The sequence below is a fragment of the Ahaetulla prasina genome, chromosome 9 (assembly GCF_028640845.1).
Source record: "Ahaetulla prasina isolate Xishuangbanna chromosome 9, ASM2864084v1, whole genome shotgun sequence".
Taxonomy (NCBI): Eukaryota; Metazoa; Chordata; class Lepidosauria; order Squamata; family Colubridae; genus Ahaetulla; species Ahaetulla prasina.
The window spans coordinates 34774053-34792460 of NC_080547.1; the positions used below are offsets into that span (position 1 = coordinate 34774053).

Consider the following 18408-nt stretch of genomic DNA (forward strand, 5'->3'; position numbering starts at 1 on the left):
CTCCCCATCCAGACCCGTACGGCTTCCAAACACCGGGACAGCACTTCAACAACTTCATTGGGGTGGCCCGGTGTGGAAAAGTACAGCTGGGTGTCATCAGCATACAGTTGGTATCTCACACCGAAGCCACTGATGATCTCACTTGCCTACCAGCCCATATTTTCTCGTGCTGAAAGAGAAAGAATGAAGCAGCCAGGGGTGGAGTCTTCAAACAACCCTGGTGCCTTCCAAGCTCTTGGTATCTGCTATGGTAGGAGGTGAAAATATTTATTTCTTTGGGATATAGGTGCTGCACATTCTGTAGTCATTAAATCACTGACTCTTAAATCTAACCATGTTATATCTATTGTTAGAGAGTTTCAGGACAATACAACATCAACCCTTTTTACAACTTTTGGAAATGGATGTTGGAGGGAAAAGTTGACACTTGGCTTATTGAATATGCAAGACTGCCCCATTCCACTTTTGGGATATGACCTACTTTCTAAATGGTGAGCCACTCTTTCTTTTGATCACGGAAAAAATCATGATCTTTTTGCCTATCTTGTTGTGACAAAATAAAATAAATAAAAACTAAAAACTCAGGCAACAGCTTCCCCATCCAAGGCAGTCTGTCTTAAATGCAGTTATATCATGGGTCTGGGCTACAAGCAATCCAGGATGAACTAAATATATTCCTCCTGTGGAAATTGCCCTGAAACCAGGAGAGGAACCTGTGCACATTAAACAGTATGCTCTTTCTGAGAAAGCTAGAGCAGGACTGGGGCCAATCATTAATCATTTCCTACAATATGATCTTCTCAAGAAAGGAAAAACTTATTCCAATTTCCAGCTCTGTCAGCTAAGAAACACAAGGGGTTTTTTCACCAGGTTCTGGACTTGAGAATTATCAATTTACTCACAGTGACAATTCACCCTACAGTGCCAAATCCTTCTACTTTGATTTCACCTTTGTTTTTCATGGTTAACTGTATTGGACTTAAAGGATGCCTTCTCCTCTATTCCCCTTCAAGCAGATAGCCAGAGCTTGTCTGGCTACAGGAGCACATACAGGAGCTCAGCTATATTGGACTGTCTTACCCTAAGGATCTGAAAATAGCCCAACCATTTTTGGTGAAGCTCTGGCTCTGGCTTACTGTGTTGCAATGTGCATGGGGATTCTCAATCATCCACCTCACAGTGGTCTCAAAGGTGCTTTTCAAAAGGCAACTGGACTTGAAGAACTGAAGAAGCATCTTGGATGAGAAGGGCAACATTTTCAAGGAAAAGCCAAGAAAGTCCAGTTGCCTTTTGAAAAACACATGTTTTGCAATATGTGAATGATTTATATTTAGGGGTGCTTTCTGAGCTAGAATGAGACAGAATGTGAATAAGCTAAATCCAACTTGGATGGTTTACTTCATGATTGCATGCAAGTACTTCAGCAAACCAGATTTGAAAGATGAGCCTTTACAAAATGCAGAATGAGAATAGTTTATTGATGGAAGCAGCTACATCTTGGAAAGCCAATTCATTTTCTTGTCAGCAAATAAGTTCTTGGTGTTTTACATGACCATGGAGCTTTGTGGCAGGTAAAAGGTTTGATTATATCCAAAGATAATAAGAATAAATATGGAGAAGAAATATTGCACATTTTAAATGCCCTCTGGAAGCTAAGAGTGATTTAATAGTAGAATAAAGACAAATGGGTCTCTTTGGACTTGAGGGAAGCCTTCCGGAAGGAGGATCTCCAAAATCAAACTTGAGAGAAGCCAGTGGTTGATCAGTAGGCTGTTTACACATCAACACACTCCCCGTTGCTGCAGACCTGAAAGTCAAAGTAAGAGATTATCAATAGAGTTCCTCACAACTAAGCTCTGTCATTCCTTAGAACTAACCCAAACTTCTTTCAGGTTCTACACTGTATAAAAAGACAGGGAGAAGTGAGTCCTGATCCTATCACATAAGCTTTGGGGTGGATTCAGCACTTCTAAGTGGCTTCATTGAACTGTAGACCTTTGGGTCACAAGCAGCTCTGCCCTGATTTTCTCATTTCTCTTTGCCACCTTCCCTATGGAGGTACCCACAAGTTAAGAGAAAGTACTGTTGAGAAAGTGTTGCAAGAGGTAGAGGCATGGCCAGCCTCGCGACGGGATGGTGTGCCCCAGTGCTCTGGGGTGAACGCCAAAATTCCAGTCATTTGGGGGGGTTCTTTATGGACCATAGCTGTCCTGGAGGGACAGCGAAGAAAGGAGGCACCAGCTGGCGCGAACAAGGAAGTTGCGAATTCCCTGCAGCACTAGAGCTGCCAAAGTTGGGATGGCCACACAAGAAAATTGAGCAGGAGGGAGTATTGTTACCGGGCGAACAATTGGCCAACTCGCAGGTAAGAAGAAAAATATTTTTTTTAAAAGCTCAAGAGATTTTTCAGATTGAATTTACCGGCTAATTGGCATGCGGAAATTTAAAGTGAGAGGAAACAAACAGCAAAGAGGATTTTTAAGACAAAAGCCCTAAAAGAACTAACATTTCATGTGGATTTAAAATTGGTATTGGAAGAAAAAATAAATATTAAAAGGAGAAAAAAATTGAGAGAAAGCATCTTTTGCTAACAAAAGAATTAAATAGAGGAAGACAAAGGAATTGGTTTTATGGATTATCAAGTGATATTTTGTTGCTGGGAGTTGTGGATTGGAGAGAAACATCACTGGAGAGGAAAAAACAAAACATTGCATTGTTTAGACTATTAAGAGAAAAAGGAACACTGAAGGAGTACTTGTTTAAACAGCTGTGGCATAGCTTCAAAAGACTGGAGAGATCTAGGTTGGAACTAGGATGACCCAGAAAAAAAAAAGGAAAAAAACATCTGAACTGGTTTGCATTTGGAAACAGAAAAAAAAAAGTGGGGGGGAGAGACAATATTTTGGATCTGAATGTGGACTATACATAAGTTAAAATAAACAAATTTAAAGTTTTTCTCCTTATATTAAAAATATGGAGAATTGGGAGGAATTATGGGAGATGCTTCAAATGGTGTGAGAATCCTTTAAAGGGAATAAACAAGCAGAGCTGTGGCTTAAAAATAAAAAAAAGAAACAATGAAGAAATTATGAGGAAACAAGAGCAACAAAAATATAATATTGAAAAAGAAATGAGCGAGGATAAAAATACTGATGTTCCTATTGGGATTGATAGTGGAAAAAATAGAAATGAGGAGAGGGAAGGATACCTTGAAAAAGAAAGGGGAAAAAGAAAAGAAGAAAAGATTGAAGGGAAAACTACAAGAGTGAAAAAAATAGATGATTACACTGGGATTAGCAGTGACAGAATAACAAAAAGAGGAGGAAATGGAGAAAAATTGAGAGAAAGCATCTTTTGCTAACAAAAGAATTAAATAGAGGAAGACAAAGGAATTGGTTTTGTGGATTATCAAGTGACATTTTATTGCTGGGAGTTGTGGATTGGAGAGAAACATCACTGGAGAGGAAAAAACAAAACATTGCATTGTTTAGACTATTAAGAGAAAAAGGAACACTGAAGGAGTACTTGTTTAAACAGCTGTGGAATAGCTTCAAAAGACTGGAGAGATCTAGATTAGAACTAAGACGACCCAGAAAAAAAAAAAAGGAAAAAAACATCTGAACTGGTTTGCATTTGGAAACAGAAAAAGAAAAGTGGGGTGGGGAAGAGACAATATTTTGGACTTGAATGTGGACTATACATACATTAAAATAAATAAATTTAAAGTTTTTCTCCTTATATTGAAAAGTTTTTCTCCTTATATTGGAGAATTGGGAGGAATTATGGGAGATGCTTCAAATGGTGCGAGAATCCTTTAAAGGGAATAAACAAGCAGAGCTGTGGCTTAAAAATAAAAAAAGAAACAATGAAGAAATTATGAGGAAACAAGAGCAACAAAAATATAATGTTGAAAAAGAAATGAGTGAGGATAAAAATACAGATGTTCCTATTGGGATTGATAGTGGAAAAACAGAAATGAAGAAGGGGAAGGATACCTTGAAAAAGAAAGAAGAAAAGAAGAAAAGATTGAAGGGAAAAACTACAAGAGTGAAAAAAATAGATGATTACACTGGGATTAGCAGTGACAGAATAACAAAAAGAGGAGGAAATGGAGAAAAATTGAGGGGGGAAATTAAAAGAGTAAAAGTTAGAGAAAGAAGGTGGAAAAGAAGATATAAGAAAGAGAGAAAAAAAGATAAAAGAAAGGAAGAAAAATATTAAGAGATGGGATTTTGGAGAGACAAAGAAAATGGTTAAAAGGAAGAAAAAATGAATAGTAGAAAAGAAATTAAAATAGTGTTAGAAATTATTAGGAATGATGGAAATTAGAAGAAATACATAGAAATATATAGATTATTGTAAAAGAGTAGTGAAGGGGTGAAATGAAGGTGTATATTGTTTAATGTAAAACGGAGAAGTAAATGAAATGTGGAAGATATAATGGGATGTATGTTTTCTTTTTCTTTTTGTGTCTGAGAATGCATGGAATGAGAGAGAATTATAGTTGATGGTAAGGAAATAAACTTTAAATATATAAAAGAATGGAAAAATTAATTGAAGTTAAGATATAAAATTGTAAAGAAGGTTAAAAAGAAGCAATATATTGTCTTAAAAAATAACAACAAATAGTCCAGCAGATGGAATGTGAAAGATAGTATGGTTTATAAGTGAAAATGATTGTTATTAAGATGTAAAAGGAAATGAAACTGAAATGTTAGTAAATGATGTATAATATTGGAAGGGACTAATAATTACTGAAGTTGTGAACAAAAACTCTAAGAAAATAAGAGGTGGAAGATTGTATTAATTGATTGTAAGATACAAATGGAATAAGATGAAGACAATGTTAATAACTAAAATATATGAGGGGAGGTTTGAGAAATATACTCAATAAATGAGAAATCGGGGTTGCCTGAACACCAGAAGTATTGAAATGAAAATAAATACAGCAATGGAGAAAGATAAGGAGAGAGATGGAAAGGGAGAGAGAAAGAAGAAAGGGAAGAGGAGAGGAGGAAAAGTAGGAGAAATAAGAATAGGAGAGAAGATCAGATAGGGAGGAAGTAGGGACAAGGGGGAGAAAGGAAGGGGAATAGAGGTGTGTCTCAGCAGGTTTTGACCAGTTCTGAAGAACCGGTAGTGGAAATTTTGAGTAGTTCAGAGAACAGGTAAGGGCCGTGGTGGCTCAGGCTGTAAGATAGCCTGTTATTAAAACACAGCAGCCTGCAATTACTTCAGGCTCGAATCCCACCAGGCCCAAGGTTGACTCAGCCTTCCATCCTTTATAAGGTAGGTAAAATGAGGACCCAGATTGTTGTGGGGGCAATAAATTGACTTTGTAAATATACAAATAGAATGAGACTATTGCCTTACACACTGTAAGCCGCCCTGAGTCTTCGGAGAAGGGCGGGATATAAATGTAAATAAATAAATAAATAAAAAAACAGGTAGTAAAAATTCTGACAGGCCCCAGCCCCATCTATTCTCTGCCTCCCGAGTCCCAGCTGATTAGGAAGAAATGGGGATTTTGCAGTAACCTTCCCCTGGAGTGGGATGGGAATGGAGATTTTACAGTATCCTTCCTCTGCCACGCCCACCAAGCCACGCCCACCAAGCCATGTCATGCACACCAAGCCACATCCACAGAACCGGTAGTAAAAAAATTTGAAACCCACCACTGAAGGGAAGTAGAGAAGGAGTAGGAGAGGAGAGAAGAAAGTAGGTAGGATGAAAGAAGGGAGGAAGAAGAATGAGAAGACGAAAGGATTGCTCTGAAAAGGAAAAGATGAAATGGAATAAAGGCAACCCCAATATATTTGAAAATATTAGGATAAAAATTGAAATAGTTAATAAAAAAAGGAATGAAAGAGAATGCATACTAATAAAAATGGAGAAATTAGAACTCGAGGGCGAAAGATGATGTGACTTAGTGAAATGAGCAAGGAAATATTAGGATATGAATAAAAATTATGAAAAAAATATTTTGGCAAAAACTGTAACTAAGTAAAATATATTTGAATATATTAAATTGTATAAGACATGATATGGCCAATACTCTGTTCATAACCCATGTATGTGTGTAGGGGGGGAAATTAAAACATCAATAAAAACTTGTTTTTTTAAAAAAGAGAAAGTGTTGCAAAGGAGAAGCACAAGGCTCTGAGAAGGCATTTTGTTCTTAGAAGAAAGAAACAGCCCTGGCATTCACCTCATTTGTTGTGGTTGTTGTTTGAAGGAAGAACAAAATAAGAAAACCAAAAGAAGGCTAGATAGGTAGTTTTTTTCTATGTAGATTCACTGTAGTGTGGAAAATCTAAACCAGCTTTTCAGCAAGATCCATTGTGACGTTTTTAGTGATCAGTCTTTGGAATTAGAGCACACAGATTAGAGGTAATCTTTTACTAACCTTTCCATCTCCACATTTTGTTCCAGGTTCAACCATTCCATCCTCTGGGGTATCTGGGTAATACATCACAAGGCATCCATCCGAGTTTCCCTGTGTGCAGTATAGCCTGCCACACTTTACATCCCTGAAAAGGAAACAGTGAATTCATTCTAATTAAAAAGAAGGGAATAATGAGAGGTTGTTCTCTTGGCTGACTTATAATATAATAAAAGGTTAGAAATTGCTATAAACAATTATAATTAGAATAAAAGTGAAAAAATAGAGACCAAGATGATGGGCAAGAATCGTCTCTTCCTGGTCTGCCAGCCACACCATAGCAGGCCCATGTCGGGGACCCAGGTCAAGGGACAGAGCCGAGTTTATAGGCTGTTCCGAGAGGCCAGAATTCTGGGGGCAGATCTCACCTCTCATAAGAAAATATTACCAAGCAGAAAAAGCTTTTCTCCTGCTTCAGATTCTCTCAGCCAAAATCTAAAGCAGGCCCTTTCCACTGAAGGACTGGGGCAGGTCAGTCCCAACAAGGTAAGGCAGTTCCACTCATATCTTGGGCCCATGTCATAAAGGGCTTTAAAGGTAATGACCAACTGCTTGAATTGGGCCCAGAAGCAACCTGGCAACCTGTGCAGCTTGTGAAACAATGGTGTCACATCTGCCATCTGCCAGGGGCCTCCAGGACTGTCTGTGTCATTGCCTTCTGTACCAGTTTGTTTGTTTGTTTGTTTGTTTGTTTATTTATTTATTTATTTATTTATTTATTTATTTATTTATTTATTTATTTATTTATTTATTTGTCACAACAGTATATATAAGTATAAGCATGAAATAACTATACGATATGTAAGCTATACGATATATAATCATAGGGAACATTAGGACAGGAACGGTAGGCATGCTGGTGCTCTTATGCACGCCCCTTACAGACTTCTTAGGAATGGGGTGAGATCAATAGTAGATAGTCCTTGGTTAAAGCTTTGGGGATTTTGGGAAGAGACTACAGAGTCAGGTAGTGCATTCCAGGCATTAACAACTCTGTTTCTGAAGTCATATTTTTTGCAATCAAGATTGGAATGGTTCACATTAAGCTTAAATCTATTATGTGCTCTGTATTGTTGCGATTGAAGCTGAAGTAGTCTTCAACAGGAAGGACATTGTAACAGATGATTCTATGAGTTAAACTCAGGTCATGTCGAAGGTGGCGGAGTTCTAAATTTTCTAAACCCAGTGTTGTGTCTCATCCAATCTCACCTCAGCCGGGGTCTTCTTATCTGCTTCCAAACACGGAAGAAGAAATACCTCCAGCCCCCAGCCCTGGCTCCATGCCCAGACAGGCTGAAGAAGAAGAAATACCTCCAGCCCCCAGCTCTGGCTCCATGCCCAGGCAAACGGAGCAGTTAGATCCCTCCCCCTCCTCCACAGCATGTGAGCCTGAGGAAGGTTTATTACCAACAGCTGCCGACTGGAGTGACCCTCGCGTCAGAAGACTTGATAGGCGGAGGCAACAGAAGGAAGGGAGGGGCAGGCCTGGATAAGTGCTGAGTCATGGAGCCACACCCCATGGCCTATATAAAGGATCTGTTTTCTGGCATTCTCTGAGTCAGGCAAAGTCTAAACATATCTTGCTGAAGTCACTTTCTGGTCTCCTGCCTGCCTTGAGGACTTTGCTAGGACTTTGGCAGAGCTGCAGAGGCACACCTGATTCGGATTTCCCTGACCCGGCCCTCAGCGGAGGAGTGGGACACGACACCCAGGATTTCAAGTCTGGTGGTGTATTTTGTTGTGATCAGAGGAATGGAGAACTCTTCTTGTAAAATATTTCTGGACACGCTCAATTGTATTAATGTCAGAAATGAGGTGTGGGTTCCAGACAGGCGAGCTGTATTCAAGAACTGGTCTAGCAAATGTTTTATATGCTCTGGTTAGTAGTGTAATCTTTCTGGAGAAGAAGCTAGGCAAGTTAAGTTTACAACTCTTAAAGCCTTTTTGGCGATGTAGTTGCAGTGGGCTTTGGCACTTAGATCATTTGATATGAAAACTCCAAGGTCTTTAACGGGGTGAGGGTCATCTACAAGGTAATGTCCATCGAGCTTGTATTTAGTGTTCTGATTCTTTTTTCCAATGTGTAAGACAGAGCATTTGTTGGTTGAGATTTGGAGTTGCCAAGTTTTTGACCATTCCGACACAAAGTCAAGGTCTTTTTGAACGGTAGCCATATTGTTGGTAGTGCTAAATACTTTAACATCATCAGCAAAGAGAACACAAATACTTATAATATGGTCACAGAGGTTGTTAATGTATAATATGAAGAGTGTTGGTCCAAGAACGCTGCCTTGGGGAACACCACTTTTGACAGGAACAGGATTTGATAGGGCACTGCCTATTTTGACCACTTGCTGTCTGTTTGACAGGAACGTTGTTATCCAATTGTGGAGGGGTCCAGAGATGCTGTTGGATTTTAGTTTTAGGAGAAGTTTGTCATGTACCACTTAGTCAAAAGCTTTACAGAAGTTTATGTAAATTGCATTTACTGCTTTGCCCTGATCAAGATTTGTAGTCCATATGTTTTTGCAGTGAAGAAGTTGTAAATTACATGATAATTTTTTTCTGAAACCAAATTGTCTATTAGAGAGTAGGTTGTTTGTTTCTAGGTGGAGTGTGATGGATTGGTTGATGATTGATTCCATTACTTTGCAGGTGATGCAGCATAAAGAAATTGGTCTGTAGTTTTCAACTAGGCTGGGGTCTCCTTTTTTGAAGACAGGGATGACCATGGCTAGTGACCATAGTTTGGGAAGAGAGCTGGTCCTGAAAGATTTTTCAAAGATTATGCTTACGGGTTCTGCTATATTAGTGGAAAACTTTTTTAAGAAGTATGCACATAGACTATCAGGTCCAATAGATAGAGATGGTTTCAGTATGCAAAGGGCCTTTTCAACATTATCTTCTGTGAAATCTATTTGTGTTAGGTTGTTGTGATCATTGGTGGTACGACTGGGGAATGTTGGGTATGAGCCATTGCTGTTAGCAAAGACTGAGCCGAAGAATGTGTTAAAGAGGTTTGCTTTAACTGTTTCATCATTATATTCTTTACCGTTAGATCCTTTTAGGGGTGGGATGGATCTCGAGTCTTTTAAATTTGTTGTTCACAAAATTATAGAAAGCCCGATTGGATTTTGTGCGCAGAAGGTCTTCTTCTTGTTTGATGCAGTAATTGGTGCATTCAATCTTTATTTGGTTGCATATATTTTTGTAGCGGTTTCTGAAGTTGGCTACATAGCCAGTTTTGTTTTTTCGCAAGAGATTCTTTTTTTTGGATTGGAGTTTTTTTATTGATATGGGTAATTTGTTTTTTCTGATTTTTGTGGTGGTTTGTGGTACGTATAGTTTAATGACTCTATTGACTTCAAGTAGGAAAACTCTACAATGGTCTTCAGCAGTGATACAGTTAGAGAATAGATTTTGCCAATCAAGAGATGAGAGGTTGGTGTTTATAAGATCATAGTTGTAGCTTCCAAATACTGTTCAAGGGTAGCCCTATGCAATAGTCCAGCTGGGACCAGGGCATGAATGACTGTGCTAACAATCTTGATTTTGGGTTAACCTTTATGTGTTTTTGTTTAATTACAAATGGAGAAGCAGAAGTTTGCTCAGCCTCAGAAGGAACTAGTTGCCCCTAACACATAACTGAAAAATCTCACAAGGTGTTTCAAGGTTTGGAATAAAATAGAAAACACCGTTCCTGTATCTCCAAGTGGCTCATTCTGATTTCCCTGTTTTTAAGGGTGGAGATGATTGACTCAGGATTCTTATCTTAAGAGGAAGTAATGCTCTTATTTAAAGCAGATTTTTTTTAATTTACATTTAGGAGACTTTCGAGATTTTCCAGATTTCTAGCCTAAAATTCTCATAATCTCTTATCAGTGGATGATGAGAGTTGAAATCCAAATATTGGGGCAACTGCAATAAACATTGGAGAGGAAAATTGCCCTGAAAAATAGCAATTATTCCATTTCAGTCTAATAAAAAATATGAGAGTAAAGTGGAATAAAGATTGAAATAGGGATGTATAAAATAAGAGGTTCCCTTTTCATAACAAGAAACAATGGCACAGGGGTCTTTGTGCTTGTGTAAGAGCTAAAAGCAGAGTCTAGATTTATACACATCACTAAAAGTTTAGTTTGGGTTCAACCTGTGGTGCAAATTTAGCCATTGTGATTTCTAAATTGTGATTTATGCCTAAATGTGATTCATAAACTCACCAACCAAGGTTTATTCAATAATATGCAAGGTAAACAGGCTGAGTGATGTCAGCCCAAAGAGAAAGGCTAATTATAGCGTAATCCTTGATTTATGACCACAAATGCACCCAATTTTATGATCTTTTTGCCATGGTTGTTAAGTGAATCACTACAATTGCCAAGGACCCAAATTTTGGTCACATGACTATAGGAATGATGCAACAGTTGCAAGTGCAAGGGCCAGTTGTAAGTCACTTCTTAGAAGTCATTAAATGAATGGTTGTAAGTCAAGAACTATCTTTCCTTTGACACAATCTTTTAAAAGGCAGTTTCCCAAGATGGAAAACAAAGGGAAATTAGCCATACAGAAATTGACTCATATTTCTATTGTTTTAGCTAGATGACAGAATCATATTCCCATAGAGGTGGACCCTAACATATTTCTTATTATCCTTATATTATATCATCATCATAGAAGAAAATAATTTAGATTGCTTACTTTGGTTTACATGGAATGTTTACACCATCTTCCTGTCTGCAGTAGGCATAATAAGTCCCTTGCAGGTTTTTATCAAAACACGAATCTGGACCCACAATTATATCTGCAAGAGGGAGTTAGAAATCAAGACAAATACATGAGAGTGTAACATGCCAGCAGGATAAAGAATGGCTTAAGAGATCTCAGATGAGTTAAAAAAAACTATAGTTAATATTTGTAACCTATTATTTTGTAACCCATTATTTATCTAATTCTGATTATACATGAAGCATTCACTATCTCATTCCTTTGTGTGCTCATTCTTCATTTTCCAACTTGAACACTATTGAAGAAACATTCCTGTGCTGGAATGTAGTGAAGAGGGGGATCCCTGGGTGGGAGGGGGTGCAGTCCAGAGAAATAAGAGGCAATTCCCTCCAGCTATTACGTGTAAGAGAAAGAGGGTGAAGACAGCTCCTCCCTAATAGTTTACAGAGTGTATTGTAGATGCAGACAGTAGAGTCCTTAGTCCAGCAAGATTTTGTCTACAGGAGTGAAAGAAGAAAGAATTCAGCTTGTAAGAATCATCATGTGTCATTCTTGGTTTGAGGCCTATCAGTTCCTGGGCATAAGCCTTTTTGAATATAGCTGGATTATTTGCAAAAGATTGATCATTCTTTGGAATGTTACATCATTTTATGCTATTTAACTGACCAAAATAAAGATTTCTTTGTTTGAACTAAGATTTCCATTTTCAAAGCAATGGAAATAATCCAGCAAATGACCCTAAACCTGTGTTTGAGTTTTCTATATGCAAGCCTCACTGTACCACTGATCTATGGCCACGATAAATCTCCCTGTTTACTGAACACTATCTACCTTAGATGAAAAAGGGAACTTATTTTCAGTTTCATTTTTCAGCATAAAATGCTGAAAATTTTGTGAATAGTCTGAAAGTCAGGAGTGATCCCCAACATCTGTTTCTTCAATTATTGTGCCAAATGTGAAGAAAATATCAATGCTGTGGTTTGAATATTCTTAGCACACAGTCCCACAATAAATTTACATTATCTCTCATTGAGATCGGCTCAGATCTTTTTCCAATTTGGGAATGTATCCACAACCCAGAAAAGCTTTCTTTCCCCAAAGTCAATCTTTCCAGATTTCTTGACTACAACTGCCATCATCTTGGACCATTGGCCATTTCCTCTAGGAATAACTAGAGCTTTAAACCAAAAGATCTGGAGGACTTGGCTCTAAGCCTCCAAAGAAAGAACTGCATCTTGAAAAATTATTACATCTGTACAAAACCCTCAGAAGTTGTAGGGACTCCAACACTGGAGATTTTTTAAGGAGAGATGGGAAATGGTGTAATGTTTCCTACTTGAGCAGGGAGTTGGACTAAAAGACACCCCCCCCCCCAGCTCCTTCTTACTCTATTATAGAACCAAAATGTAATGATGATTTATTATGGATACAAAGGAGAAAATCTTTGATTAATGCAATGTCTTAGTCTTTTATAATACCACTATTCTGAAACCCTAAGGTTGACTTACCATTTCCAAAGAAAGCAATACATTGCTTTTCCAAGGTGGGACATGCCCCATTGTAGCAGTAACCTTGGTTGTTTTCGCATGGATGTCCATTCCTCTGGAAGAGATCTGTGGGACAATCAGCAGATTGGCCAGTGCAGTGTTCAGCCAGGTCACAGTCATGCTTTGATGCCCTGCATTCTTCTTCTGCACTCTTAAACTGTGGTGAGAATGGAAAATACTTCCAGCTATGACTCTTTAGAGATCAAAGAGCCAAATCATGATTCATAACACATTTCAAAACCTCCTTTACATCTGTCTTGAGGATTACCAAGCAAGGCATCCCTGCCCTGTTGCAATTGTGCGTAGTGCCTAGAAGTCCTACTTAATAATAATAATAATAATAATAATAATAATAATAATAATAATAATAATAATAATAATAAACTCTGTCTTTTTTGTTATGAGAAAATGATCATCATGAAAAGCTCAATTCCTAAACACAAGTTCTACCTGTTGGCCGACCATAAAGTGAAAATCAATTGGGCTGCCATGATAAGCAACCAAATGTTAATTGCTGAACTTCTTATGATATATTTTTATTTCTTTACATGAGAAGAAGCATTTATAGACTTTTCTGAGATGTGCTGAAAAAAAAAGTGGCTGCTGTCTCTTGTTGTGAATCTAGGCTTGTGATGAAAATATGGAAAGAACAAAATATTTTGGGCCATTCTGCTCAAAAAGTTAATTGCCGAGTCAACTGAGATCCCATAAAGAAGGAATGAGGAACTTGCACCTCTCTCTTCATGGTCCTGCAGCACCTCCAGAATGTACCACCAAAATAGCTGAATTTAGGGCTTTAGAAAGCAGGTAGAGAACTTAAGGTGGGAAAAAAGCAATTTTACTTCCAGGAGTATCCTGCATTGATTTCCATCCTAAAAGTCTCAGAGAGAAAAATATCACAGCATTACCAGAGACCTCTTAGGGTATCAAACTTGCTGCATCACATTGCCATCATGTGACGTTTCACAATGTTTTTCCCATTTGCGGAGCTGCGGTGTCTGTGGGCTGCACGTGACGCATCCGTCCGGTGGACCTCCAGTTTGCCACCCCTGTCTTAGAATCTTCCAGAAAGTCAGGAAGCTGAGTTAGGGCATCAATCTCAAACATTGCCCACCCTTATTTAAACTGGGATTTCATGCAAACTCAGTCAAAGAACAAATTTTAGATTGAGACAAGGCTGAAATTTTGTTAAATTATCCTCCCTATGGATAATTTCAAAAGAGTCAAATAAACTGGTAGAAGGGATAGGAATAAGTTAAAATGTTTTGATCATAGTAAACAGCCAAGAAATATTACATTTTTATATGGCTAGTATGGAGCCGGGGAAAATCTCTCTTGGTATTAAAAATAAACAAGTCTTACTCTGCATTGTTCACAACACTCTCCAGATTCACACTGTAGTCCATCTCGCAGTTTACAAGTTGCAGCGTCACAGCAGGCACTTTGACAATCCTGAAAATCAAAACATATCAAATGATGTCATAAACTTCTTGGCCTGGTCTTTTTGAATTGGTCTATTTTGAAGAGGGAAACTGCCAAGGAAAAATATATTTCTGCAATTTGTTCCCTCTTATGGGTTCATGCTACCAAATACATAAACAGTTTCTTATTGCAAATGGATGATGGGATATCTGTGTGAAACAGACATAGCTGATATTTCCTGTGTGAAAAGAATCTACTCCTTATGTGACCATCGAGTCGACTTTTCCTCCTTCTTTTGTCTCTCAAGGACATTATTACCAACCATTACATGTGTATCTAACAATATAAAGAGAACACTTCACTAAATTACTGTTTTTATAAAAATATTATTAGGGACCAGAGTGTAGATTAAAGGTCATAAGTTCTGGGAGGAAGCAGCTCAAGAAAATAGTGGGCCAGATAATGTGGCCATGTCAACAAAATAGGGGTTTTCAGTAGGGAAGGGTTTTCTTGGAGAGGTAAATCACCCATTACCTCAGGAGACCCACAGTCACATTCTTCTCCCACTTCCACAAAGTAATTTCCACAAACTGCAGGTGCAACAATATCTGTGCTCAAGGGTTTGTTGAGAATGCATTGTGGACTCTCATTAATAAGGAAAGTCTGGTATTGCTGGATACTACAAGAGCTGAACTCATCTAAAGGATCAGAACTGTAGAGATGAAACAAAATAAGATCAGGACATCATCCATATTTGGACTAGGAACAGAATTCATTGCAAACACATATATCAAGGCTAATGAAGAAATTCAGTGATTTTTTCCTCTAACGCTAATAAAGTAATTTGTTGGTGATTTTTTCTCTAAGCTAACAAAATAGCTAACAGAACAGTGGAATTTTGTTTTTCTTTTCTTCTTTTGGAGGGATAGTAGTTTTTATAACAATGAATACTTTGTGGCAAATAAAAAGCTAAGTATACTAACTCTCTATTTGCCTTAAAGTATTCATTGATCATTTCTTTTGTTGAAACTTCATAATATCAGCAACGTCCCACTGACCACTAAAACTGCATATTTAAATGGATGCAAACATGGTATCATAAGCCCACCCAAGCAGCTTCCTAATGTTAATACGAATCTTTAGGAATACAAAAATTGGCTTTCAGGTTAGTTCTTGAATATAAGAACACAAAGACAATCTGCTGGTGGCCATTAAATAGACAAGATGGTCTTCTTTCGAGGTCAAAGTTGCACCACCATTTGGTGACGTTTATTGAGCAAAATTGTTTTCCAAGCAAGGTCTTCTGTACAAAACACCGTGAAGTATCTAGAAGTATTAAAAAGTAATCATGATGCCCAGAAATCCTTCAGTAAGGACAGGAAAGGCTACATAGCCTTCTCCATACTCCGTGACTTCATAGCCATTGCATGAAAGATGAGGCAATGAAGTCCTAGGGCTTTAGCAGAAGAAACCAGAAATTGATCAATAGGTGGCATGCTCACTGAGGCTACACAAAACTCTTACACAAAAGTTATGGGGAGTTTTGCACAAGACCATCTCTGAGAAGATTCCTTCGATTTGTTTTGTTTCCTTTTCTTCTTTTGGAGGGATAGTAGTTTTTATAACAATGAATACTTTGTGGCAAATAAAAGCTAAGTATACTAACTCTCTATTTGCCTTAAAGTATTCATTGATCATTTCTTTTGTTGAAACTTCATAATATCAGCAACGTCCCACTGACCACTAAAACTGCATATTTAAATGGATGCAAACATGGTATCATAAGCCCACCAAGCAGCTTCCTAATGTTAATACGAATCTTTAGGAATACAAAAATTGGCTTTCAGGTTAGTTCTTGAATATAAGAACACAAAGACAATCTGCTGGTGGCCATTAAATAGACAAGATGGTCTTCTTTCGAGGTCAAAGTTGCACCACCATTTGGTGACGTTTATTGAGCAAAATTGTTTTCCAAGCAAGGTCTTCTGTACAAAACACCATGAAGTATCTAGAAGTATTAAAAAGTAATCATGATGCCCAGAAATCCTTCAGTAAGGACAGGAAAGGCTACATAGCCTTCTCCATACTCCCTGACTTCATAGCCATTGCATGAAATATGAGGCAATGAAGTCCTAGGGCTTTAGCAGAAGAAACCAGAAATTGATCAATAAGTGGCATGCTCACTGAGGCTACACAAAACTCTAACACAAAAGTTATGGGGAGTTTTGCACAAGACCATTGCTGAGAAGATTCCTTCGATTTGTTTTGTTTCCTTTTCCTCTTTTGGAGGATAGTAGTTTTATAACAATGAATACTTTGTGGCAAATAAAAAGCTAAGTATACTAACTCTCTATTTGCCTTAAAGTATTCATTGATCATTTCTTTTGTTGAAACTTCATAATATCAGCAACGTCCCACTGACCACTAAAACTGCATATTTAAATGAATGCAAACATGGTATCATAAGCCCACCCAAGCAGCTTCCTAATGTTAATACGAATCTTTAGGAATACAAAAATTGGCTTTCAGGTTAGTTCTTGAATATAAGAACACAAAGACAATCTGCTGGTGGCCATTAAATAGACAAGATGGTCTTCTTTCGAGGTCAAAGTTGCACCACCATTTGGTGACGTTTATTGAGCAAAATTGTTTTCCAAGCAAGGTCTTCTGTACAAAACACCATGAAGTATCTAGAAGTATTAAAAAGTAATCATGATGCCCAGAAATCCTTCAGTAAGGACAGGAAAGGCTACATAGCCTTCTCCATACTCCCTGACTTCATAGCCATTGCATGAAATATGAGGCAATGAAGTCCTAGGGCTTTAGCAGAAGAAACCAGAAATTGATCAATAAGTGGCATGCTCACTGAGGCTACACAAAACTCTAACACAAAAGTTATGGGGAGTTTTGCACAAGACCATTGCTGAGAAGATTCCTTCGATTTGTTTTGTTTCCTTTTCCCCTCTTGATGTTACCAATATTGGTAGTCCTTGACTTGTTTCCACAGAATTTCCATTGGCAAGCAAGCCAGTTGTTAAATGAGTCATGCTTAGTTTTACAACCAGTTTTGCCACTCTGTTAAGTGAATCACATTGACTTTGCATATGGGAAGACAGCTGGGCAAGTCACAAATGATGATTACATGAATGTAGGATGCTACAACCATCATAAATACATGCTGGTGTTGCCAGCTGCCCAAATTTTGATTCTGTAACTGAAGGGAGGCTGTGATGGCTATAACTGTGAGGACCAGTCATAAGTCACTGTTTTCAGTGCCATTGTAACTTTGAATGGTTGCTAAACAAATGGTTGTAAGTCAATGACTACCTGTACATTGCTACCTCTTGATTTCAGAAGACTGCAAGATATGAGAGAGATGTAACGTCTCTTCTATGTTACAAGGGGAAAGGTAGGAAAACCCCATGGACACTAATTTATCTTTGTTTTCCTGCTGTTCCATGGTTCAGAAAATTTTTTCCCATTCTACTTCCCATTTTAGGAAAGTCTTTAATGCTTTCCTCTTTTATCCATCACAGATATTCATATTTGGTTTCTTGGGCTATGCTTCCTATGCTCTTTCTTTAAACTCCTGTGTTTTGGAGGAAGCTGCTGAATGATGGCTATTCAGTTGTCGAGAGCAGTTCTACCTTTTTAAATATGACACATTTTAACTACACATGGTAAAGTGACACACAAATGACTCAAACCAGTGGTGAAATCCCCCCATTTCCATCCGACTGACCAAACCCGGTAGCACCAGCGGTGGGAGGCTCTGCGCACACACCAGGATGTCATTACATCCCGTTTTTTAACCATCTGCGCATGCATCTGTGTGGGAGCACACCCAAACCGGTAGCGAAAGTAAGTAGATTTCACCACTGACCCAAACCCTCTTTTTTTCTAACTCCCTATTTCATTTTTGTAAGTCCTTAGTATATTTAATAATTAATTGCAAGTATTTAACAATAACTTAATTGGAAAGGCATTAAAAGTGTTCCACAATCCTTACGCTATTGTTGCAGACATAAGGCATGCATTAGCAGCGCAATTACAGGAAGCTGTGTCATGATTAATGCCCAGATTATGAGCCAACTCATGGGCCATTGTAGATGCCATCAAATGCATTCTTTTGCTATGATCCTGAAGAAAAGAGAATAATTTGTTTATTGTTAGTCCGTTAAGAAACTGAAAGTGAATCCAATTATTATTAACACTAAGTGTCTAAGGTTGGTGACTAAGTGACAAATTTTGAGTTGAGGATACCATCTCAGA

The 18408-nt window shown here is 38.0% G+C and overlaps 1 protein-coding gene across 1 annotated transcript in view; it reads right to left on the reverse strand.

Annotated features, from left to right (window-relative positions):
• Positions 1-1459: 1459 nt before the first annotated feature.
• LOC131204032 (zinc metalloproteinase-disintegrin-like MTP9) overlaps positions 1460-18408 on the reverse strand; it is a 50447-nt gene continuing 33498 nt past the window's right edge. The window contains exons 12-17 of the mRNA XM_058194833.1: positions 14671-14848; positions 14077-14166; positions 12676-12871; positions 11141-11243; positions 6407-6530; positions 1460-1807 (exon numbers count right to left, since the gene is read on the reverse strand). Coding sequence (XP_058050816.1) covers positions 1775-1807; positions 6407-6530; positions 11141-11243; positions 12676-12871; positions 14077-14166; positions 14671-14848 — 724 coding nt within the window. The 3' untranslated portion in view covers positions 1460-1774. The remainder of the gene's footprint in view (positions 1808-6406; positions 6531-11140; positions 11244-12675; positions 12872-14076; positions 14167-14670; positions 14849-18408) is intronic.